The 25,887-nt window shown below is 44.9% G+C and overlaps 1 protein-coding gene across 4 annotated transcripts in view; it reads left to right on the top strand.

Moving 5' to 3' along the window:
- The window catches only part of LOC109422130 (serine/threonine-protein kinase tousled-like 2), an 84,172-nt gene that overhangs the window by 41,365 nt on the left and 16,920 nt on the right, over positions 1 to 25,887 (top strand). The window contains exons 1-7 of one of the 4 annotated variants that reach the window (XM_019696767.3): positions 1,239 to 2,198; positions 20,564 to 22,260; positions 23,754 to 24,156; positions 24,218 to 24,396; positions 24,489 to 24,681; positions 24,765 to 24,970; positions 25,185 to 25,404. In XM_019696767.3, the coding sequence (XP_019552312.3) occupies positions 20,564 to 22,260; positions 23,754 to 24,156; positions 24,218 to 24,396; positions 24,489 to 24,681; positions 24,765 to 24,970; positions 25,185 to 25,404 (2,898 nt within the window). In that variant the 5' untranslated portion in view covers positions 1,239 to 2,198. Of the gene's footprint in view, positions 1 to 1,238; positions 2,199 to 8,036; positions 8,175 to 19,291; positions 19,489 to 20,563; positions 22,261 to 23,753; positions 24,157 to 24,217; positions 24,397 to 24,488; positions 24,682 to 24,764; positions 24,971 to 25,184; positions 25,405 to 25,887 lie in introns of those variants that run through there. The other 3 variants (XM_019696763.3, XM_019696768.3, XM_019696764.3) reach the window with 3 other exon arrangements.

The following is a 25,887-nucleotide window of genomic DNA, read 5'->3' on the forward strand; positions in this document are numbered from 1 at the left end:
TTTTTCAGCACTAATCGGTACATTTATTCAACGAGGCTTGCCAAGTTGGATAAATACGAAGAATGCTAAAAAATCGAGTTTTGCAACGAGTAACATACAAAAGTTTATGCAATGACTTCTTTCTTATACAACTCATTTGGGTTGCATAATGTTCATAATGCAACTGAAATGAGCTGCAAAATGAACATTTTGCAACTATTTTTTATTATGCAACTCATTTCAGTTACCAGATACCGAAATGAGTAATATAAAACATAAATTATGATACTGAATTGCATAAATAATCATTTCAGCACTTCTTTATTCGCGAACAAGCGTACTCATCTCTGATTCACGAAGCTGCATTCAGCGTTCTGGTTTGAAATTCTTTTTTTTCGCCTAGCTGTTCTGCTTTTCAGGAACAATGAAGCACAAAACGTCAGTTTATGATGGATATCATCGCAAACTTAAGGTCGTGATGGTTTTTGTTTTGCTTTGTAGTCACGTATCAGATGAATTCGAAAAAACTCAAGCACGGAGAGGAATCATGGTGGAAATTACTTCACGATAAGAGCATTCCCCTCCAAACTGTTCAGTGAACATGTAGCCTTTCAGTAAACGCTGGCCTACCGAAAAGGCAAAAAACATGTTTCCTTTTCCCGTGTAAAATAACCATATTATCAGTCCCCGTCGCAGTCAAGCGGGGTACACCGCTACGGGCGGACGCGCTGAGAGAGTGTAAACAAACGCTCCGCTGCTGTGGCACTGATAAAGCACCACCACCGCTCCGCCGTGTCCGTTCGCACACGCACACAAGCGCACCGATCATATGGTCCGAAACAGTCGGCGGCGGCAGTACTGCTCGCGTGCTGCTGCGCGCACAGCACGCTGATCTGATCCGATCCGGTTTCCACCCGACGGCGATGACGACATCCTCATCGTGGTCGCTCAATGGGCCCGATAGACGGATGATGAGCAGAGGTATGCCAGGCACGACACGGCGAACGATCGCACAAAAGGGAATCGGTGAAAATTGAGAGCGAGCCGCAGCAGATCCAGAGACTCGGATTCGTTCTCGCTCTCTGTCTCTCTCGCGCCCATGCACGGCGCGGTCGGTCGGTGAGTGCATGACTGATAACAGACAGTCCGCGACGGAATGTAAATTTGATTTGCCATTTTTTTTTCTGTGTGTTTCGTTTTGGACGGTTGTTGCTAGTGTGGCTTCTTCCTCTTGTGCTTGGTAGGTTTCTTCGGTCTCGGAACCGGTTCTCGCACGCTGCTGGCTGCTGCCTCGTTCTTCTCCGCGCGGTGAATGATTGCGAGAGCGGCTCTCTCGCAGCTCCAGGCTGGTTCAATCGAAGGCACTCTGTTGTGTGTCGTTCTCTTTGATGTGTTTCTTTATCTTCCGAATTCCGAACTTTTGTATGGGCCCCGTCGTCGTATATTTTAATGTTTGCGTACGCGCGCGAGGTTGTTAATAATTCTTTCCCTTCTTCTAGCTGGCCCGTGTCCGTATGGTGAGCTCTTTCTCATTTTCGTTCATGCGTTTGTGTTTTCCCGTTCATTGGAGTTGCTAATGTTTTTAGGATGACGACGGGGCTCCGTGTGTGGATGCGCGCACTCACCCATATAGTCGTCGGTGAGCGCTTATTCTCGTCGGGTCGGTTCCGCTCGTGGTGTTCGTTTTGTTCGACTGAGAGAGGGCGAACGTTCTTGTGAACTATACCTACAATATAATCCCTTCGTGTAGTCGTTTGTCGCGCGCCTCTGGTTGTATATTTTTTCGCTTCTCCACTTTTATTATTCCACTCTTGTGTGTTTCATCCTCTTATACATTTTCGCCCGTGGTGCTCCGCCGTGTAGAGTGTACTACTTGTGTGTTGTGTGTTGTATTTTGTACAATTCATTATATTGGCCTCTGGTTGGTGGTGTGTCGCCATATTGGAATTTTTGATTTAGTGAGAAACGGAAATAATTTCCACCGCAGGCTGGAAAATATCCGCGTGAAGAACGGTGAAGTCGGTTTTTCGGGTCCGGAATGGTACCGGAAGTGACCAGTTGGCCATCAGATCCCGATATCGGTACAGTGCGGCCCGTTCCAGTGACGGACTCGTATGGTGGTGTGTGCGACCCGAAGAAGATATACGGAAAATATTAAATTACTGTGAAAATCGGCTGCCCCGAGGTCCCCATGTGAACGATGATTTGTGATAGTGTTGGTAATTATATATTTTTCTAGTTATTTACATTATAAAAAGTGCTACAATTAACGCACAATCCAACAAAAAAAATCAACATTCAAAAAATTCGGATAAAAAATCATTCATCGCCCGTCGCCAGTTCGCCTTTAAGAAAATCAACGTCGGCCATATTTGGATTTTCATGAAGCAGCAGCGGCAGAAGCAGTGTAGGAAAAAAAGCAAACAGGCAAAGAGTCTCTCCGTTCGCTGAATACGTATGAATATAAAATATATGTATATAAATTGTATATTTGTTTCTTGGTAATCAAACTCGGAACGCCAGAACAGGCGAAAGGCAGGCAGGCAGGCAGTGCCCGAAAAACGAGAGCGCACGCGGCGATTGATACGGTCGTCGGCAGAAGTCGTGACAGTCACTAGTCACAGTCCTCGACGTTGCCGCCGTCGTAATCTCGTGAGAGTCGAGAGCGACCGACCGAACGAACGAGAATGAACGACCTGCTTGCTACACGGCACCAGAACAGCAGCAGCGTTCGTTCTAGGCTCGAAGAGAGTGGGAAAGGGAGGCGAAGAAGGGTGAGAATAGTTGGATGACGGGACGACAGAACAAACGAACGACCGAACGAACGGCAAGGCAATGCCAGAGCAGAATCAGCAGCCAGCACTTTATTGAAATCGAACGGGACATTGGCTCGGCTCTGGATGGGAAGAAGTTTTTGTACAGTCGCGCCCGTTGCTGGTTTTCATGTGCTGGGAAACGGAATTAAAGTGGACCTTGGGCTTTCTTTTCGACTGTGCGGTGGGTTACTCTCGGCGTAGAATTGCAAGGGCGTGTCAAGGGGTGACTCGGAAAAAAAACTGACGGATTGAAGGATACGGAAGCTTGGTTGAAAAAGTGAAAAGTTTTGTCCGGAAATGAGAATTTCTAGTGGTTAATGTGTGCATTTTGAGCTCATATGGCGCATGGGACGTGTTGCCACAGGATAAACAAAGGTTACTCAAAACCACTATAATATAGGGACATTTTTAGTCAGCTGGAGCCCATGGAGCGGAATTATCTTCAAACGAAGATAAGAAAAAATACGACTGGTAATAACTGGCGAAAGAGCTAACTTGGCACAAAAATCGTTGTCGTACTCGTTATATGAAAGGATGACGTCGAGATCGTCTCGGACGTCAACATCTGGCAATGAATTCAGTTCCAAGTTAGCCCTTTTGACAGTCATTATCGACCGCAGAAAAGTGGACATAGATCACACTATCCCAGTTTTCACAATCGTTCAGGACTGCCAGAAAGGCTAACTTTGCAGCGAATTTACTATCGAAGTACAATTCAGTTTTGCATGGAAACTTAACCTCAATTTTTTCTCAAAACAAACCACCGGAAACTGTCAAATTTCGTGTGAGAACGAAGAGGACGAGTGAACGTTCATTCGTGACATCATCTTGCAAAACGTAATAGACGTTTGGTCTGCAATAATTTTCATCTGCAAGTCCTGTACGTGAAACAAATCTGTTTTCCAGTTATCGCATCGTCAAACGTCAAAGGAGTGCGCCATGTTAGCCCAAATGAATACCCGAATCATGATTATGGGTTGTTGACGCCTGTCAGACGTTATCGAATTGTGTTCGCTAAGTGAAACGTTAACATGTTGTAGCTATCGAACGTTTACTGTATACGCATTTTTTGTCCATTTTTGATTCATGTAGCCGAAAAATTCTTGCTCAAGGCTATTTATGCAAAAGTGTGAGAAAAGAGCTCTAAAGTTCGTTACAATTGGTCGATGTTTATCCCCATGGATCATTGTTTAGAGAAATATTGATTCTCTATTCTAAAAATGTAATTTCTCAAATTGCATGACAAATTTGACCTTTGGCATCAAGACTATTCCATAAAACTACATTCAATATGTATAAAAATGATATTCCAGTAGCCAAAACATTTTTTATTCCAATTATTTAGAATAGCTTCTGTACACATGCGAATGCATTGAAAATCCTGCATAATCAGAAAAGGCCGTTCACAAATCACGTAGGTCATATAGCGGGATCATCCTTATACTAAGAAGCTTACTTGGCACAACAATTGTTGTCGTAATCGTTGTATGTGAGAATGACATCGAAATAGTCTCGGACGTCAATATCTGTACACGAATTCAGCTCCAAGTTAGCCCTTCTGACAGACATTATCAACCGCAATATCCCAGTTTTCACGATCGGTCATGACTGCCACAAGGAATTTAATTCGAAATACAGTAGACGTTCGGTCAGTACAAACAGTTGAACTACAAGTCCGGTTAGTGCAACAAATTTGCAGTTATCGCATCGTCAAACATTAAAAGAATATGCGCCATGTTAGCCCAAATGAATAGCCAAATGAAGTTCACGATTATTTTACGTCAACTGGTGGGTTGTTGACGCCTGTCTGATGTTGCAGTAAATCGAACGTCAACTGTATTCTTATTGTTCATGAGGTATCGCGACTTCGCGATGAGGTGAATTAACATGTTTGAGAAGCCTCAGAATCGTCAGTTCTTTCAAACTATTGTCATGTTAGCTCTTTAGTTAGCAATAGGCGATTGAACCTAAGTGCTATATCTCAGCAATCGTTTATAGGGTACCGAGCTACTTGGGCAGTGGCTGGTATTTTGGAAACTTCTTCGCTATAACTCAGTCAATTCCAAACAAATTGACTTGCAGTTTCGTACACGACTAGATACTATACGAATCCCATCGCGTTCCAAATATTGCATCTATTGATTAAGAATTTGCTAAGTTGTAGCAGAAAAGTTCCCAAAATAGAAGCCCTGTCGAGATGATTCCGTTTCCCTAATTGTCAGTGGTGTTAATTTTGCAGCAGATGTTCAATTCGTTTGCGATGAATTTACTTCGGTTGTCTACTGATAAGAATTCCTCTGCCAAGTTAGCCCCTCCGGCCGTCATTATCGACTACGCGGAAGGGCTGCGATTTCAGCAGATTTGGTATCAGAATTTTAATATTTCTCAGAAAAATCATGAGTCTGAATTACTAAACGGAAAATTTCGCATTGATTCCCGTTTTGAAACACGTCAAAACCCCGAGAAAAATCGCACCAAAAATTATTCCCCGACCCGACTAATTTTAGTCTTGTGCAACGTCATTTCACACCCGATTATCTAAATATGGCCGCAATCGGAAGTTATCAAGCGCTTTTCATTCGTGGTCGCCGTCGCCGTACAGCGAAACTGGTTCAAACATATTATTCAGCTGTCTGTCAAAAAGGAAAACAAAAGTTCTCGCCCGCCGTCGTCATTGCCCGTCTGTGTCTGTCCTGCTGTGTATGCTTACATCACTAATTCGCCAATCTACGAGAGCGAGACGAGAGCGCCTTCGCGCGCGATGCTGGTGTGAGTGCACGCAAAGTTGCCCAGAGTTCACACAAACACTCTTCCGCGCGCACTTGTGCCATTGCTGCCAGTCAGTGCTATTTATCACATCAATGAACTGCACTCCGCGCGCGGTGGCACGCTCACACGTGCGCGAGCGCATTCTCACTCTCGCTCTTTCTCTCACTCTGCGGATCTCACCGCGCGTCACCACACGCATCCGTGTGCCAATTCTCCTGAGAGCCCACTCGTGTGCGCGCACCTTATCTATGTGCCAAAAATGCAGCGCACTCGTTGCCTGTCGAGCGCACTCTTCCTCTGTGCTCTTTGTGCCCACTATTCGCGGCTGCTGCACATTAACCCAGAGAAGTGCTCGCGCTAGTATTGGTGCTGCTGGTGAGTTACTCACCCGTTGCGGCAGCAACCGTGCACCACCACACACGCCCAGGAAGCGATTTTTATGAATTAAAGGTCTCGGTATCGGCATTCCGCCGTCTGGTCCGGTTCGGTCTGGTCGTCTGCTCTGTTTACTCCTCTCCGGGTGCGGCGCGGCGACCAGTCGAGTCAGCCGGTGCCAACAAAAACAACAACAACAACAGCAATACCAACATGTTGTTACACTACCCACCACTGACTGACTGCGCTCTCTTGTGCTGAGGCAGGCAGGCGGGTGTACCCTAGGGGCGTTACCCCTCGTCGCCGCCACCCCGTGTCCTTCCTCTCCCTTCATCTCGCCACGCCATTCCGAGACCCGTAGAGGTATTTTCCCGTTTTTTCTCATTTTCTCGGATTCCTCTTTGCTCGTGGATTCGTTTCACACGCGCTAGCTGCTCCTCGCGCCTCTCGCGCGCCGCTGCTGTGCTACTCTCTCTAGTAGTGGCTGCGCTTTTGTTTTGATTGAATACCCCTCGGCAGTGGCGGCGGTTGCGACCGTGGCTCTCGGTCTGTCGCCGGTCAAACAAATTAGCGAATTTCAAGATAGCGATCGGCTCTCCGCCGCAGTCCGCGCAGAGCTCGGGACGGGGTTGACGGCTTACGGCTCTGTTTACCTCCATATCGGCATGCATGCGTGAGATGGGCGGCTTTCTTCGCGAGTTTTTCGAGTGTTTTAATCGAACCTGAACCCTACCCTGGCGCTTGTTCTTGTTTGGGCGAACTGCTGAGCTCTGCTCTTGGTTGTTTTGCAGGGCTGCCACTCGCTTGGCAACGGGGAAGATGCGTCTCGTGGTGGCGGCGAATGCTTTACTAGTGATCGATGATGTGGAGGAATTTGTTAGAAGAGCCGACTTGATGCGTTACTGCGGTGCGGTGCTTCGGTTTATTGAAGAGAAAATCGTAGAAATAAGTACGTTTAATCGTACGGAGTGCGCATAGACTACATTGATTGGAGGGACCGTAGAGATACCCGGGTGCGCTTGCAAGCTACGCGAAGAAGACGAAGAAGTATTGTCTATTTTTAGCCGTCGGCGGTTGTTGCGGTCGTTGACGACGTTGTTGTCGAACGCAAATATGGCTGACTTATGGAGGAGGGCTACGTGCGTGCGTAGGCTTAACCAACAATCTTGATTAGGTCGGGGCAATCGATTTATGTAGTTGCGTGTATACGTTACGGTTCGAACGCTTTGAAAATGGCGACTGGTCGATTGTGCGGTCGTTATTTGATTTGAAGCCAGATATTTGGATGATGTGACATCTCAAGCAACAGATTTGTCAGGTCAAGGAACACGCAGAGAAATAAATTGTAAACACAATTAAATTCAAGCTCAAATCAACCGAGTTTTCAGTTTACTACAAGGTTTACTATAGCTACAAACTAATTTCTAGTTTAAACTGAACTGTTCCACTGTTTGATAATACAAATATTTTTATGTATAGAAATGTTTGACAGTTTGTTAGAACAAACAGAGATTTGGTAGTTTCAACATAAAATAATGGATTGTTTTAAACGACTGCACTTTTGATACTAACAAAACCGGAATGTGATTGTGTTGATGACGGAAGCTACGTTGAAGAAATCTCTATAACCGACGTTAAACCAAAGCCAAACAGATTAGTTCAGTGGTGTTTTTAAAAGATTTTAGAAATAAAGTTAATGCCAGATTGTTGTTTGGATTGAAATTTCTTAATTCAGAACTAAGAATACATCAAACACTTTCAGCTTTTGGCAAAAGTCTCAAACTTGAAGAGTACAAACGGATCTTCTGAAATGCAACAGGAGTAACCTCTAGATAGGGATGCGAAGAAAAACGGGCTGTGTTCGGTTGGGAACCTCCAGGTTGGAGCAGCCTGAAGCACAACAGTTATGACACAAATCTGCAATGGAAGTTTCGCAAATGCGGCAGAAAGTCGGCGAAGTGTTGGTGGAAACCTTGAAGTTACTGTAGAAGTGCAAATATGATGAAAGAATTTCAACGAAATATGAAGACAGCACAAAACCACAACCAAATTCTTCATGGTGTGGCGGAAATCTCAAGCGGTAATGAAAATCTTTGCAGTCGAGTGTTAAAGATGGGACAAAACGCTGGAAATTCAGACGGGATTTGTGACACGAAACATATGAACACGGCAGACGTTTTGAGGTGGCACTTTGAGAAGCCGAGAGCTCTTCGCAGGGGTTTCAACGTTGCAAAGGTAACTTGTAGCATTAGAAAACGATATCCAGGGATTTCAACCTTGTGACAGAGGTTCCTATAGTTATCGTCCTTGACTAACAAGCTAGAAAATTTCAGCTGAATATGTGGAACTGTGGCCTGAATAACTAAATTCTACTAAGGATTCTCAGATTGCGATGGGAATCTTATGAACATGAGAGAGTTTAATCAAAGCGAACAACCTGTAGCAAATTACAAAGGAGGTACCTCACGAACTACTACAATCTTTAAAGTCGTTGCTGTGTAGCCAGTTATTCAGGATTGTGCGTTTCTTCTCGTGAAAAATGTTTGTGCAATGTAGAGTTTACGAAAATTATGTCGGCACAAGAGATAATGTGATACCTGAAATGCATCAAAAACCCATCTTTGAAAGCAAGCAGCAATACTGGTTCTTTGTGTCAGCGTTGCTGGCGCTCTTGAAGTAGCAATAAAGCTCAAGCATGCTCTAGTTCAAGCACTTATGACCATTTTCGATGTTGTATGATGGATATGGTAAAGCTTTTTGAGGGTTTTCTGGTGGATTTCGCGAAGTAGTTGTGGTGGAGCTCATTTTTTTTATTCGAGCCTCAACACCATGAAGTGCTTTTTTCGAGGATTCCTTCAGAAATTTTTCCAGTGATTCCCGAAGAAATTTCGCCAGAGATCCTTTGAAGTATTTCTGAAAGTGTTCCTTCAGAGATTTCTTCTCCATATATCCCTTCAAGAATTTCGCTAGAGATTGCTCAAAAAATTTTATCTGGAAGTATTCGAAGTATTTCGGCGTAAATTTCTTCCAAATTATTTTAGAAAATTTTACCATAGATTATTTCATCCAGGAATCCAGGAATTCCTTCAAAATTTTGTATTAAAAATCCTTTAAAAGTCCACCCAAGGATTCATTCAATAATTCGCCCAGAAGTTTTTTTTTCTAAGGATTCTTACAGAAATTCTTCCCAGAATTCGTTTTGAAAGCTCTCCTGGGATTTCCTAAGAAATTCCTCATAGGATTGCTTCTGGGATTCCTCTAGCGGTTTCGTCAGGAAATCCAACAAAAAATCCTCCAGGGGTTCTTTCAGGTATTCTTCCAGGGACTCATTCGGAAATTCCTTCTGGGATTCTTTCACAAACAACTCCATTGATTACTTTAAAAATTCCTCCAAGCATTGCTCCAGAAACTCTTCTTGGTATTCCTTTAGGAATTCCTCCTGGAATTCTTTCAGGGGCATATCTAGGAATTCATCCAGGAATTGTTTAGCGATTACCTTATGAATTTATCTTGGGATTGCTTCCGGGTTTGCCCCTGGGGTTTCTTCAGGAATTTCTCCAGGGATTTCTCCATGGATCCCTCCTATAATTCCTCCGGGGCATCATCGGGAAATTTATGCAGGGATTATTCCATGAATTATTCTAGAAATTTCATAGGAATTCCTCTAGAAATTTCATAGGAATTCCTCTAGGAATTCCACCAGTCATTCTTTCAGTGATTCCTCCATGCATTCCTCCAGGAATTCCTCAACAATTTACTTCAGGGATTCCTACATAATTTTGTCCAGGAATTCATCCAGGGCTTCCTAAAGGAATTCTTCCAGGGGTTTCTCCAGGAGTTCTTCCAGGGATTCCTCCAAGAATTCCTCCACGGATTTCTCAAGGGATTCCTTTAAGAATTCCTTCTGGCGCTCCTACAGGAATTCCTTCAGCAATTCATACATGCATTCCTTTGGGAATTTCTACATTCATCCAAGAACTCTTCTAGGAAGTCCTGCAGGAGTTCCTTCAGGGTTTTTTTTTCATGGATTTCAATATAAATGTCTCCAGGAATTTATTCCGGGGGTTTCTCCTGCAATTTTTTCAGATATTTTTCCATGAATTCCTTCAGGAATTCCTCCAACGATTGTTCCAGAAATTCTTTTAGGAATTCATCCAGGAAATCCTAAAGGGTTTTCTGCAGATTTTTTCCAGGGATTCCTCCCTTAATTCCTCTACGGATTCCTCCAGCGATTCATACAGGGGTTCTTCTAGGAATTCTTACAGGGATTGTTCTAGGAATTTATCCATGGATTATATCAGATTTCTTACAAGTATTCTTCCAGGAGTTACTTCAGGGATTCCTTTAGGAAGTCCTACGCGAATTCATCCAGCAATTTATCCAATCCCTCCAGGAATTTATCCAGGGATTCCTCCTGGAATTCTTTCAGGAATCCTTTCATGGATTCCACCAGCAATTCATTCAGGAATTCCTCAAGCTATTTCTTCTGAAATTTCTCCAGAATTTCATCCAAGAATTTCTTTAGAGATTCCTCCTGGGATTTCGCCTGGAATTTAATTCAAAAATTCCTTCAAATTCAATTCAAAAATGTATCCTGCGATTCATTTAGAAATAGGGTGACGATGGGTATTATAGGCAGGTTTGTTCTCTTAGTCTTGAGGGGTTTTGGTCGACCAAATTTCCTGAAACTTGGCCACTTAATTCAGCTTGATTGGAAAAGATTTGAGGCCAACTCTGAGTTCAACAGCTTTCAAACACCCCCCCCCCCCCTTTGACGAAGAGAACAAAACTGCCGAAAATACACAATTTCCCCTATATACCTCTGAAATTATTTTTTTTTTCTTCAAGAAATTCTTCAAGCAGTTATCCATGGATTTATTCAGGAACTCCTCCAGAGACTCTAGGAGTTTTGCAGGAATATTTTGAGGGTGTTTCTTTAGAATTTCCTTCGGGGATTCTTCCAAAAATTTGTCAAGGAGTTCCTTCAGAAATTCCCCCGGGAATGCCTTAAAGGTTTATCCATGGATTTTTTTAGGACTTATCCTAGGATGCTTCTAGGAATTTCACCAGGGAGCTCCTTCGGAGTTTTTGTAGGGATTTCTCTAGAAATTTCTCTTGGAATTCCTCCTAGAAATTGCCTGAACATGTTATAGGGATTCCTTCGAGAACCCCTTTGGCAGTTTCGTCAGGCATTCCAGCAATTCCATCCAGGAATTCCATCAGAAATTGTTATAATCCTTCTTCCAGACATTTCTCCAGGGAATCCTTTAGGAATTCACCCAGGGAAGACTCTTTCGGAATTCTCCTAGGGATTCCTGTCCGAATTTTTCTAACGAATGTACCAGGAATTTCTCTAGGAATTCCTTCTTAAATTCCAGATATTTCTTTTTGAATACATTCCTGCGAATCGTCCAGAAATTCTTTCATGTGAATTCAAGCATTCCGTTATTTGAGTGCTCCAGAAATTCTCCAGGATATTCTTCATGATTTTTTCCTGGGATTCCCTTAAGGAATTTTACAGGAATACCTCGAGGGTTTTACTCCATTGATAAGCTTTCATAAAAATACCTTCAAGAATTCTTACCAGGATTCTTCCGGGAATATGTCAATTGGCAGTTCTACAGGATTGTGCTCTGAGATGATCCTGGATAAATAGTATTTCGTGATAAATCGTCAAGGAAATTTTGGAACGAATTCTGTATTATTGCGTAGTGAAAGTTCTTGGCAATTGTTACACGTTTCGTTTAAATTTTTGACAATGGTCCTTAGAAGGGCTCTCCGAAACCGATGTCAAGTGGCAAGGTATAATCTGCAAGAATCAATATCTGTCCAATTACTCCAATTCGAAATAAACTTACATTACATAATTTGACAAATCGACAATGATTTTTCATTAGAGCCTAACTGACTTGATAGATTTCTCTTCGTCGATTCTCTCTTTCGCTAATGACTTGATAAAAACAAACTCTATATTTGTATAGCAAGATATAGCGTCTCCTTCGTATTTTAACCATTTTTTTTTTAATCACTACACATTCTGTAATAACACAAAGAAAGGACCGATGAAGAGAAATCGAAAATGACAGTTAGGCTCTAATGGAAAATCAGTGTCGAAATATTATATAAATATAGGAAAAATCTGCAACATTCATTTCTGTAGCAAGATTAACTTGTTCAAGTCTTGAATACATATTTCCGTAATCGATCGAGTAGCCAACGTTCAGTACCTACAAACTCTACCTTTGAGAAAGCCGAAAGGTGCTTCTCAAGTGTTATCCTCTTCTACATATTTCGTGTGAGTTCACATTCGCACCGCAGCATTTCCAGCAGGAAGTGTGATTGCGAGATATTTATTTGTTCGAGCTGGCAACAGGAATCGATGGAAACTGGTACACATTGTGGTTGATGCCGACCATTTCGACAGATTCAGAGTGCGTCACGGGAAACTACTACTACAATCGCACAAACAAGCCTTCGTCTTTCGATGATAAGCGATGGAAGGCCGCAAGGCAATTAATGTCTGCATCTTATCTTGCAAAACGCTCAGCTGATTTTAGATTTTTTCCATTTTGGACAACAAGACACAATTGCTACCAGGTTTTGATTATTTCGTTTTTTGTCAGATGGTTGTTTTCAAGAGCCAATATGAAACCTTAAAGTAATTTTGGTTGCAAATGGTATTTACATAAATGACGCCCCTTGAATTATAATTTATCAACGATCTAAGCTAATTTTTGTAACCCCTTTCCAAACCTCTTTCAGCTCTTCCCGGTTTTTACCCGATAGCGATTGATTTGACATGTGACTTCACGTTGTTCGGCAGATGATATCACGCAAGCATTCATCAATTCGACAATGATTGTTCATTAGAGCCTAACTGACATTATCGATTTTTCTTCGTCGATCCTCTCTTTGTGTTATAACAGAAAGTAACCATATTAAGTTTCCCAAAGATGTTTTGGTTCAGATCCGTTAGACACGGTTGTCTCTTGCGCCATCAACAAGTGATGACTTAGTTTGTTTTGATTATTTTTTAGCGAACAAGAGATTCGACGAAGAGAAATCGATCAGGTCAGTTTGGCTCTTTTGAAAAATCATAGTCGAATTCTTTATATCAATTGCCAAGTAACACAAAACTATATAATGTGAGATGTTTTGGTCGCCTTTACATTCACTGCGACTCTACGAGCATGTTCTTTAGAATATCTATAGCGAATGCAAATGACGCCATGATCAACAAACGTATACTCCCTACATACCTACTATGTCTCGGTGGCTCTATTATCCGACATAAACAATAAATGACCTTGATAGATGATTCTCTCGCAATGTGTTGAAACGTTTGTGCGAATCAGAACGACTGAAGTACGTCGTATATGTGGACTATGTAATAATTACCCATCTGAATACATAATACGTTCAAGCTATAATTAACAGTTTAACTTAGATTTAATTAGCATGTTCTAATTTGCAATAGGTGTAATCCAGTCAACCGAAACAATCGTTGTGATGGCAAACCTGATGGAACTTTTAAATTCAAACTCCGAACGAATCTAATTCTTAATTTAGTTCATTTGAATCTGGTGATACTCAGTTTGTTTAAAAATAGTTGATACCATCCCTGCATTTTGGTTCATCGTTGCACAGCCATGAATGATTATCATGACACAAAAAATGTCAATTCGTGGTCAAAGTGTCATTTTGTCACTTCATTTGATATGGCGAGAATCAATATTCGTCACGGTTGTTATTGATTAACAGATTCACTATTACATTACATAACATCTGAATGGAAAAAAAACACTCTTAAAACCTTAAGTTCTTAAGTGCCCCACACAATGCATACGTTTGCGTGTGCGTGACAGTAGTTTGACACATTTCCCATGGGAAAACTGTCAAAAAAAACGCAAACCTCGACGGAACGGACGCTTTGTGTTCCAGGCTTTAGCCTCTTCCAACGCATCCAACAGTCCTGTAACACACTATAAACACAACAAAAGTATCCCCTCATAAAACCTCTAATAAATTATTCCGCCAAGCAGTAAGTGACATTGCGTTTGTGATGAAAGTGTCGTAATCACACGAATGCAACAAAACACATCTGTCCCAGCGTCGCACAGCACACCGACTTCTAGGGCGATACATTCGTTTGAGACATCATCGTCATCACCATCATCGGCAACAATCGTGACGATCATGACTGCGTCGGCTCTCTGCCACCGGGTGGTTTGTTTACGTTTTCCATCATCAGGGTGGGTGCCTGATGCGTGCTGCGCATCAAAGTGTTGGATAGCGTGCAACATGCTCTCGTGGAATCACTAACACTAGCTTGCTCTGTGTACTACATGCGGTTGAGTCGTGTTTGTGTACAACACTTTTCGACTACACATGTGTACGCGACATACGTGTTGTGTTGTCTGTCAGAATGTGCAACTTAGTTGAGCCTAGGGGTGTACGGCTACTGCAGGTAGACTCGAGTTATAAAAAAATTGAAATGTAATTTTTCAATGGATCACTAAAATAACTAAAACGACCGCTATGAAATGAACAGATAGCGCCACCGTAGCCTTGTGTGTTTGACGTAACTCGACTGCTGTCACTGTGTTACCGTCCATATACGGTGGCGCTTTTGTTTTGATGCGGTGAGTAGCGGAAAAGTAGGCTTCAATAATCCATTGAAATAGCTTGAAGATCGTACTAATCTGTCATTTCTGTTTCCAATATTGTTCGTGCAGTTGAAAATCGGAATTTTTGACACGCGAAAATCGATGTGTCTCCTAAACCGTGTGTCGGACGAATTTCGGGCACAGTGCGCTGGATAGACGGCCAGGTCCGCTGTCCAGCGCACTACGTCCGACGGTAGGTTTCAGGTATGGATTTTGAAAAAAATTCGATTGTCGGGTGTGGGGAAACTTCGGGTTTCAACCGCGACGACAATACTGAAAATCCAGTTATTTGACAAATTATTGATCATCTGTTAAAAAACTTCAGAGTAAGTCGGCCATTTTTGCTACTTTTATATTTTACTGTCTTTCTTTTTCTTTTTTATGGCTCTACGTTCCCACTGGAACTTGGCCTGCGTCTCTTCAAGTTAGTGTTCTTTGAGAACTTTCACAGTTATTAATTGAAGGGCTTCCTTTGCCTACCATTGCAAAAATTTCTATATTGTGAGGCAAGCACAACGATACACCACAGACAAACAGACGGAACACTTCGAACAGTTTTCGATTGAAACGATAGTCATGGAAACATATTCGCCCAATGCTAAAAGGAATGAGTTTGGCCAACCATCAACTAGGTGACGGTAGTGAGCAAACATCAAAGTCGAAGAAAAACGAAGCGAGCGCCACGGGTGGACAGTTGGCTAACTATCAATTTTTCGAATGGATCGTTAAATCAGTGCACAGATACACTGCAGTGTCATTTTCATTTATTTAGTTCACATCAAATTCATGATAATACTGAATCAACAATTTGCCGCCATAATACTCGATTTGCAGCTGCAGCTCTCCATCCTCGGTCACGCCCAACACTCGCCAGATCACGCTCCACCTGGTCCGTCCATCGTGCTCTCTGCGCTCCACGCCTTCTTGTACCAACCGGATGGTTAGCAAACACCAACTTTGCAGGGTTGTTGTCCGGCATTCTTGCAACATGCCCTGCCCACCGTATCCTTCCAGCTTTGGCCACTTTCTGGATACTGTGTTCGCCGTAAAGTGCAGCGAGCTCGTGGTTCATCCTTCTCCGCCACACACCGTTCTCCTGCACACCGCCGAAGATCGTCCTTAGCACCCGTCGCTCGAAAACTCCGAGTGCTTGCAGGTCCTCCTCGAGCATCGTCCATGTCTCGTGTCCGTAGAGAACCACCGGTCTTATTAACGTCTTGTACATGGTACATTTGGTGCGGGGGTGAATCTTTTTTGACCGCAGTTTCTTCTGGAGCCCATAGTAGGCACGACTTCCACTGATGATGCGCCTTCGTATTTCACGGCTCACGTTATTGTCAGCCGTTAGCAAGGAACCGAGGTAGACGAATTCTTCTACCACCTCGAAAGTATCCCCGTCTATCGTAACATTGCTGCCAAGGCTTGTCCTGTCTCGCTCAGTCCCACCTACCAGCATGTACTTTGTCTTAGCCGCATTCACCACCAGTCCGACCTTTGCTGCTTCACGTTTCAGGCGGGTGTACTGTTCTGCCACCGTTCCAAATGTTCTGGCAATAATATCCATGTCATCCGCAAAACAGACAAATTGGCTGGATTTCGTGAAGATCGTACCCCGGCTGTTGAGCCCGGCTCGTCGCATAACACCTTCCAGGGCAATGTTGAATAGTAGGCAGGAAAGTCCATCACCTTGTCGTAGTCCCCGTCGAGATTCAAATGAACTGGATAGTTCACCCGAAATCCTTACGCTGTTCTGCACACCATCCATCGTTGCTCTTATCAGTCTAGTCAGCTTCCCGGGAAAGCTGTTCTCGTCCATAATTTTCCATAGCTCTGTGCGGTCGATACTGTCGTATGCCGCTTTGAAGTCGATGAACAGGTGATGCGTTGGGACCTGGTATTCACGGCATTTCTGGAGGATTTGCCGTACGGTGAAGATCTGGTCCGTTGTCGACCGGCCGTCGATGAAACCGGCTTGGTAACTTCCCACGAACTCATTTACTTTAGGTGAAAGACGACGGAAGATGATCTGGGATAGCACTTTGTAGGCGGCATTCAAAACGGTGATCGCTCGAAAGTTCTCACACATTAACTTGTCGCCTTTCTTGTGGATGGGACAGATTATCCCTTCCTTCCACTCCTCCGGTAGCTGTTCGGTTTCCCAGATCTTGACTACTAACTGGTGCAGACAGGTGGCCAACTTTTCCGGGCCCATCTTGATGAGTTCTGCTGCGATACCGTCCTTACCAGCCGCTTTGTTGTTTTTGAGCTGGTGGATGGCATCCTTAACTTCCCTCAGCGTGGGAGTTGGTTCGTTCCCGTCCTCTGCTGCACCAACATAGTCATTTCCTCCGCTGCCTTGGTCCTCCGTGCCTACATTCTCTTCGCCATTCAGGTGCTCGTCGAAGTGCTGCTTCCACCTTTCGATCACCTCACGTTTGTCCGTCAGGAGGCTCCCTTCCTTATCCCTGCATATTTCGGCTTGCGGCACGTAGCCTTTGCGGGATGCGTTGAGCTTCTGGTAGAACTTGCGTGTTTCCTGTGAACGGCACAGCAGTTCCATTTCCTCGCACTCCGCTTCTTCCAGGCGGCGCTTTTTCTCCCGGAAGAGACGGGTCTGCTGCTTCCGCTTCTGTCTGTATCGCTCCACATTCTGTCGGGTTCCATGCTGCAGCATTACCGCTCGCGCTGCATCCTTCTCCTCCAGAACCGCTCTGCACTCCTCGTCGAACCAATCGTTTCGTCGACTCCGTTCTACGTACCCGATAGTGCTCTCAGCTGCGTTGTTGATGGCTGCTTTCACTGTACTCCAGCAGTCCTCTAGAGGGGCCACATCGAGCACACCCTCGTCCGGCAACGCTGCCTCGAGATTCTGCGCGTATGCGGTGGCGACATCCGGTTGCTTCAGTCGCTCTAGATCGTACCGGGGCGGCCGCCGGTAATGTACGTTGTTAATAACGGAGAGTTTTGGGCGCAGTTTAACCATCACCAGGTAGTGATCGGAGTCGATATTAGCGCCACGATAGGTCCTGACGTCGATAATGTCGGAGAAGTGCCGTCCATCAATCAGAACGTGGTCGATTTGCGATTCCGTTTGTTGTGGTGATCTCCAGGTGTAACGATACGGGAGGCTGTGCTGGAAGAAGGTGCTACGAATGGCCATGTTCTTGGAGGCGGCGAAATCGATGAGGCGTAGGCCATTTTCGTTCGTCAGCTGGTGGGCGCTGAACTTTCCAATCGTCGGTCTGAATTCCTCCTCCTGGCCTACCTGAGCGTTTAGATCCCCTATGATGATCTTGACGTCGTGGTTTGGGCAGCGGTCGTACTCGCGTTCGAGCTGCGCGTAAAATGCGTCTTTGTCATCATCAGTGCTTCCGGAGTGAGGGCTGTGCACGTTTATTATGCTAATGTTGAAGAATCGGCCCTTGATTCTCAACCTGCACATTCTTTCGTCGATCGGCCACCAACCGATCACGCGCCTCTGCATGTCGCCCATCACTATAAAAGCTGTTCCCAGCTCACGTGTGTTGCCGCAACTCTGGTAGATGGTATGATTACCTCTAAACGTTCGCACCATAGATCCTGTCCAACACACCTCCTGCAGCGCTACGATTCCGAACCCGCGGTCCTTCAGTATATCGGCGAGTATGCGGGTGCTCCCGATGAAGTTGAGAGATCTGCAGTTCCACGTACCGAGCTTCCAATCGCAAGTCCCTTTTCGTCGCTGTGGTCGTCGCCATTGGTATCGGTTCGCATTCTTCTCTTGTTGATTTTCCGGTGCTAGTCTTTTTTACGGCTGGCTCGCAGGGCCTGACACCAACCCACTAACCCAGGGAGCTGGGCTTACCTTCCCGGAAGCTACGGGTTCTGCATTGGCATTCCGTACACTGCAGTGTACGATGAGAATTTTCGGAGTGTTACGTCTGTTTGTTTGTGGATACACTATGCTCAGGGACAAGGTTGCGACCATTCATTTGCAAAGATTTACATTCATTTGCTATTATCTCAGTTCAGAAGCATGCTATCGAAAAACAATGTATGGATGATTTTACCCTTGTAATTTTATCTGAAAGTTTGCCGAATAACATTGGGGTCGCAAACGTATACCAAAGTCATGAGCGAGCTGTGAAGGCAACTCTCCACGCGGTGAATATAAATTACATTCATGCTGTGGAGAGTTGCCTTCACAGCTCGCTCACGACTTTGGTATGCGTGTGCGACCCCAATGTTATTCGGCAAACTTTCAGATAAAATTACAAGGTTAAATTCACCCATACATTGTTTTTCGATAGCATGCTTCTGAACTGAGATAATAGCAAATGAATGTAAATCTTTGCAAATGAATGGTCGCAACCTTGCTCAGGGAGTCCGTCTCCTAATTGGCGATCCACTGGGCTAAATAGTGACCCACATCTGGCGTTCGATTTAAACAGGTCGTATGTTCGCTGTGATTCCTAATGCTGATAGGACACACTCAAATCGAATGTTGATTAACCACTACTGTTATTGATCGAATCAATAAATTGCGCATGAAATCTAGGCATCCCTAATTGATTGTATTTGTCGCACACGTGAATCGCAAAAACAAAAACAACACCAATTTGTTGCGTCGCCTTGTTGATAGTTGTGTCAATCGCCATTTTGTAAATACACATTCATCCTGTAGTCTTATTTCTTCGTCCTTCCGTGACAGACAGTAGTGTGCGGTTCGGAATCGGAAGGAACTAGGATCACTCTGCTAGCTGCTCCGTTGGCCCCTTCCTCCGGGGTGTGTAGTGCAGGTGCCCCATATCTTTGCCGTTCCAAGTGAAAAGTGGACTCCAAAAAAGTAGTGGAACAAAAAAATAATTTTCCTATCGTCGTCGTGTGAGGAGGATGCGAAAAAGGTTAGGAATCATTTTTTCGGGTAAAGTCGCAATACTCTTGCGAAGCGACGGGAGGTTCAGTGGTATTTTAGTAGTAGTAAAGTTGCGTGTGTAGGAACGTACGTGTTGTGATGAGGAAAAATTACAGGAGAATATACGCGGTGTGCCATCGAAGGAGAAAAACGTCAAATTTGACGTGAATAAAGAGGCGATTAAAAATATTGAATTGAGGCAAACGAACAAGTGTAAATATCAGAAATTACTGGTATTTTCAGAATATTCATCGATAGCGTAACCTATTCCTTGATCATTATACTCGTGACGTTGACGTTCATTCTTGATATGTCAGGCTTGACCATCACCACACAGAATAACCCGTTTGAAATTTTTGTTATCAATCGCTAGAAAACAAGGTTGTTCGACTTATATGGTCGGTGAACCATTTTCATATGACTATCCAAGTTTCGGATAAAAATTGTACGGTTGGTGAACCAAATCCTCTCCGAATGTGTATCGAAATCGAACTAGGGTGCCATCGTGTCGCTTCTCTGACGATTTCAGGCTCGCTCAAGATGTGACATGATCGAAAAACATGTAATTTCATGTAAAATAATATGTAAAGCAATAAATAATAGTGCTAATAATAACAGTTCTGTTCTGTTCAATGAAGTAGGTTCAACATGCTCGAAGTTGCTGCATTCATATGTTCTACAAAATTTGTCAACAAATGGGTAAGAGCAATATGCATAAACTTCGATCATGTTTAACCTACTTCATTGAACAGGACAAATGTTTGCTGAACAACTTGTGGGGACGCCTGAGCGTCCTTGGTGATCGGGAATACGCTGTTACAACACTTCTGGATTCTAAAGGTTTAACTTTGCGAAGACTAACGAAATGGGAATCACGATAACGGTAATTCTGCATTTGTAAGGTTCTTATTAAGCCAGGTTTCGCCTACACGGAAAAGTAATGTTCATAAAATCTCATGGAACATAAAAAAGTAATATTTAACACTTTTATACTTTATTATAATATAATGTTTGTTTCTATCAGAATCGAATTAACAGTATCTTTCCTCTTTCCCTCCTTTCAGATGTCTGCCGGTACTCAATTGCAGATGGCACCACAGACAACCATAGTACAACAAGTCGGCCAAAATCATCTCCATTCGCATCATCTACAGCAGCACCCGCAGCAGCAGCAACAACAGCAGCAGCAACACCAGGTGCCGCAACCCCAGCAGCACTACAGCAATCATCAGCAGCAGCAGCAGCCGCCGCCACCGCCACCTCCGCAAGGAACCCTAGCCGGTGGATTGGGCGCACCACCGCCCCAAATCGGTACGCTCACTAGCCTGCAGCAGGCGCAACAACAGTCACACTACACCAACAACAACAAGGACCAGCAGGACTCGAATATGAGCACCGGGTCGTCGCATAGTGATAAGGAGCTAGATACTATAATCAATACCCCGACGCCGGAGAAAATTCCCCGGACGCCGTCGGATCGGAAACGGAAACGGAAAGCACCGGATGATAACGGGGGCCCCGGCGGAGGAGGAGGCGGAGTGGGGGGAGGTCGTGATAGGGATAGTGTTAAGGGTCCGCGTTTGTCGATACCACAATTAGGTGATAAGAAAATTAATGACTACTTTTCCAAGCATCCGGTGAACTGTCAGCACCGGTCGCATCCGGCCGGTACCGGAGCCGCCGTTGGTGGTCCCCTAGGAGCAATAAGCAATTCTGGCCCGCAGGCACAGCCGCCTGGCGGCGCTGGCAGCGGCGTAGTAAGTCAAGGGCCAAGCCCACAACTTTCCGCCAAAAGTCCCAGTCCCCAGCAGCAGCATGGTCAGTATCCAATGTATCCACCTAGTCCTCAGCCACAGCTCGGTTCTGTGGTCACCTCCAGTGGTAATCTTACCAGCGCGGCTGTCGCGGCGCAGGATATCTACGTGCGATCCCAGCGCGCCAGTGCCGCATCTTCCACACTAGTTCCTCCATCGTCAGTATCCGGCACCACGTCGGCGTTACTAAACTCATCCTCATCTGTTTCCGTTTCCGCTGGTGGCGGCGTAGTCGTTCCAAACTCCCAGCAACAACAACAACAGCAGCAGCAGCAGCAACCACATCGAGAGCGAGATTCTCAGCCACCTCCACCTCCCCTGCCTCCCCCAGTAGTAGTAGTAGGCGCTGCCCAGCAGCAGCAACAGCAACAGTCGACACAGCAGGCGGCGACACAGTCGCCATCTGTCCTGGGGACCCAGAACTCTTCACTAGCCATCAATAGTCTAGCGTCGTTAAATCATGCCAACAATGGTACCAACACTAGCACCAACAGCAGTAGTCACAGCAGTCTACCGAACGCCCAATCGTTAGCTCAATCCTCCCCCCTGATACAGTCGCAGCAGCAGCAGCAACCGCCGACGCCGCCGGCGCCCCTCATGGTGTCCGCCCAGACCCAGACGGATCTAACGCTGGCGGACATCGCCGAGCGGGACAGCGACTACGAAGCCTCGCGGACCCGGGCCGACGAACTGTCCCGGTTGTCCGACGAGCAGAAATGCCAAATCAGCGCGCACCAGAAGGTGATCGAGCAGCACAAGAGCCACATCAACAAGTGCATCGACGTGGTCAAGAAGCTGCTGAAGCAGAAGAGCAACATCGAGAAGAAGGAGGCGCGACAGAAGTGCATGCAGAACCGGCTACGGCTCGGGCAGTTCGTGACGCAGCGGGTCGGGGCCACCTTCCAGGAGAACTGGACCGACGGTTACGCATTTCAGGAGCTGGCAAAGTGAGTATCCTATTAGGTATAAGCAATAGAATCGTAACCATACCGGTGTTCAGTATGAATGTCATGGATAAATTTCGAGTCGAATCGTACAGTGAACAGTGGGAACATGAGGTACAAAACCGTCATAGGATTCTGTATTTTAAGAACATAACGAGTTTGATCATACCATGAAGTTGATGATAATGTGATTATATAACATGTATTATATTGATTGATTGATTTATCTTTATTTGAGAGACTTTCAGCCCTTGGCTGGTTCGTCTCTCCCATGTATTATAATAATTCTTCAAACTTTTTGTTTTGAGAAATATTACATTTCTGGATACAATCAATCTGGATAACTGTGCTAGAGGAACTAGAGGAAGTTTTCTATGTCAAACTGATATTTCCTTCCAGCAAGCCGACGATAAGATGCTGTAAATTCCGTGTGGATGCGGATGGAAATTCAAATCCATCCAAAAAAATCCTCCATAGGATTTCCCCCAGAAATTTTGTCAGGGTTTTTTTTCTGGAACTTTATGGATGCTTCTTGGTATGCCTTCCAAAATATCTCACAAGATTCCTTTTGCATCTTTCTTAGTATTTTTTTTTTAATTCCTTTTGCAGGTTCTTCTGAATTTCAATCGGCATTTTTCCACGATTCGGTATTGCTATCGGAGTGAATTTCCCCAGGACTTCTTCCCTGGATTTCTTACAAAGTTTCTACAGGAGTTATTCCTGGAATTCCTACAATTCCTCCCAGGATTTCTTCAGAAGCTTTCACCAAATTTTCTGCTGAAGTTCCTCTAGGGATTTGTTCCAAAAGTTCCCCCTGTATTGCTCTCAGAATCCCTCAAAGGATTTCTTTCCTAGTTCCTCCTGTAATTTCTACATTCTACAAGAGATTTCCGTGAGCTTTTTTCCTTAGATTCTCCTGGAATTTCTCAGACTATTTCTGGAATGTTCTCGCGGTATTTTTCTTTTAGTTTCACCGGAGATTTCTCTCGAAGATGCTCAGGGTCAGGGTTTTCAGGACTAATCTTGGTCTCCCAAGATTGTTTCCGGATTTTCGTTCGGAGTTCCTTTTTTGGGAATTCTGCAGAAGCTTTGGCTGATACCTCCCATGGAGTTCTTATCGCGATTTCTTTCAGAAGACTTTTCCAAGCTTTTTTTCTTTGTGATCTCTACAGTTTCTTGCAATGATCGTCTTGAGGTTTTCTTGAACTTTTCGTGGGAATGCTTTTTCGGGAATCCCTACCAGTTTCCAGGCAAAGTCAAGTTTTATTATGTTCGAGATGTGAAATTCGTTCATACTGCTGTACAATGTGAATCAATAACAGTATTCCTAGTTAAGCAATGACATCATATTGCTGTTCGGTGTGAATTTAACTTACGAATTACAACCTCCAGCTTCCTTGTTTGAAAAGCCAAGACGATCCTTAGCGAAATTTATCCATCCATACTACTGTTCGGCATGAATGTAACCTTTGTTTCTCCCCTTCATCACCCCACAGACGCCAGGAGGAGATCACTGCCGAGCGGGAGGAGATCGATCGCCAGAAAAAGTTGCTCATGAAGAAACGGCCGACGAACAGTGAGAGCAGTCGGAAGCGGAACAACTCCAGCACGTCGTCTTCGGTGGCGGCCAGTTCGGGGGTTTCCAGCGGTTCCGCCAGCACCCAGCTGGCCTCGTCGCTGCACAATGGCAACGACAACACGTTCCTAAAGCCGGATCCGGTGGTCAGCAGCAATACCACCTTCACCATCCAGGAGTACTACGAGTGCGACGAGATACTGAAGCTGCGGCAAAACGCCCTCAAGAAGGAGGACGCCGACCTGCAGCTGGAGATGGAGAAGCTCGAACGGGAACGGAACCTGCACATCCGGGAGCTGAAGCGGATACACAACGAAGATCAGGTATGCGGATGAGTTGTTATCCATTTGAAAGTTGTGTTCTAATCGATTCTCTGTTTTCCAGTCACGTTTCAACAATCATCCCGTGCTGAACGATCGGTATCTACTGCTGATGCTCCTGGGCAAGGGTGGCTTCTCCGAGGTGCACAAGGCGTTCGATCTGAAGGAGCAGCGATACGTGGCCTGCAAGGTGCATCAACTGAACAAAGACTGGAAGGAAGATAAGAAAGCTAACTATATTAAGTGAGTTGTTTCGTCGTGTGACGAATCGCGATTTATAACCATAAAACCAATCTAAATCCGCGACAAAACCTTTTCTCCATCCCCCTTAACAGGCATGCGCTGCGGGAGTATAACATTCACAAGGCGCTCGACCATCCCCGGGTGGTCAAACTGTACGATGTGTTTGAGATCGATGCCAACTCATTCTGCACCGTGCTGGAATACTGTGATGGGCATGATTTGGATTTCTATCTGAAGCAGCACAAGACGATACCGGAGAAGGAGGCTCGATCGATCATCATGCAGGTAAGTGCAGTCGACCACCATCGGTCCATGGATCTTCACACTGACACGCTCTTTCCCCTCACTCTCTCTCTCTCCCCTCAAAGGTGGTATCGGCGCTAAAATACCTAAACGAAATCAAACCCCCGATCATCCATTACGACCTGAAGCCGGGCAACATCCTGCTGACGGAGGGCAACGTGTGCGGTGAGATCAAAATTACCGACTTCGGTCTGTCCAAGGTAATGGACGAAGAGAACTACAATCCGGACCACGGTATGGATCTAACGTCACAAGGTGCTGGAACTTATTGGTGAGCAACCCGGAACCGAAAATGAAGATTTTCGTTCCAACCTCGTCCTCCTGGGTGGGTTCTCAAAAACCTGCACGGCCACGGACGAGTTTCCACATACCAACACACAGAAGATGTGGTACCTTCCCCAAACGATCGTAACCATACTAATCCACGTATTATCTTTCTCTCTCTCTTTTCCTCACGTGATTCTCCGCTCCCTCGACTTTCGCAGGTATTTGCCGCCCGAGTGTTTCGTCGTCGGTAAGAATCCGCCGAAGATTTCCTCCAAGGTGGACGTGTGGAGCGTCGGGGTGATATTCTACCAGTGTCTGTACGGCAAGAAGCCGTTCGGGCACAACCAATCGCAGGCAACGATCCTCGAGGAGAACACCATCCTGAAGGCGACGGAGGTGCAGTTCGCCAACAAACCGACCGTCTCGAATGAAGCGAAGGTGAGTATCGAAATCGCCGATGGGTTTTTATCCGGGAAAATGCCAAGTATTTAGGGATAAAGAGAAGGGATTTATGATAGATGGACGTGCACTAAAAGATGGAAGGTGGATTTCGACAAACACCTAACGATCCACTGTGTTTCGATTCCACGTTCTCTGTGGAATCAGATGGACGTGAGTCAAAGGTGGTAACTGGATTACCACATTAGGTCGTTTATCGGAATCTCGCTTTCAGCTTTCAACTCGTGTCCATCTGCACAGAGTAACAGCAAAAGAAGGATTAGCTCATGAGATGGGAAGGAATCAGTTCAAGAGATCAAGTAGATTTCTGTTTCTTGCAATAAGGGGACGTCCAGAAGGGTGACGTTTCTACAAAAGTGCTGCAAATGTCACATGGAAACTGACGAATCTTGGAGTTCCAAATTAATTCAAATTCCTCTCCAAGAATGTTTTCTTTGGAACTCTATCTTTTCTAAAATTGCT

Source organism: Aedes albopictus, chromosome 1 (assembly GCF_035046485.1).
Source record: "Aedes albopictus strain Foshan chromosome 1, AalbF5, whole genome shotgun sequence".
NCBI lineage: Eukaryota > Metazoa > Arthropoda > Insecta > Diptera > Culicidae > Aedes > Aedes albopictus.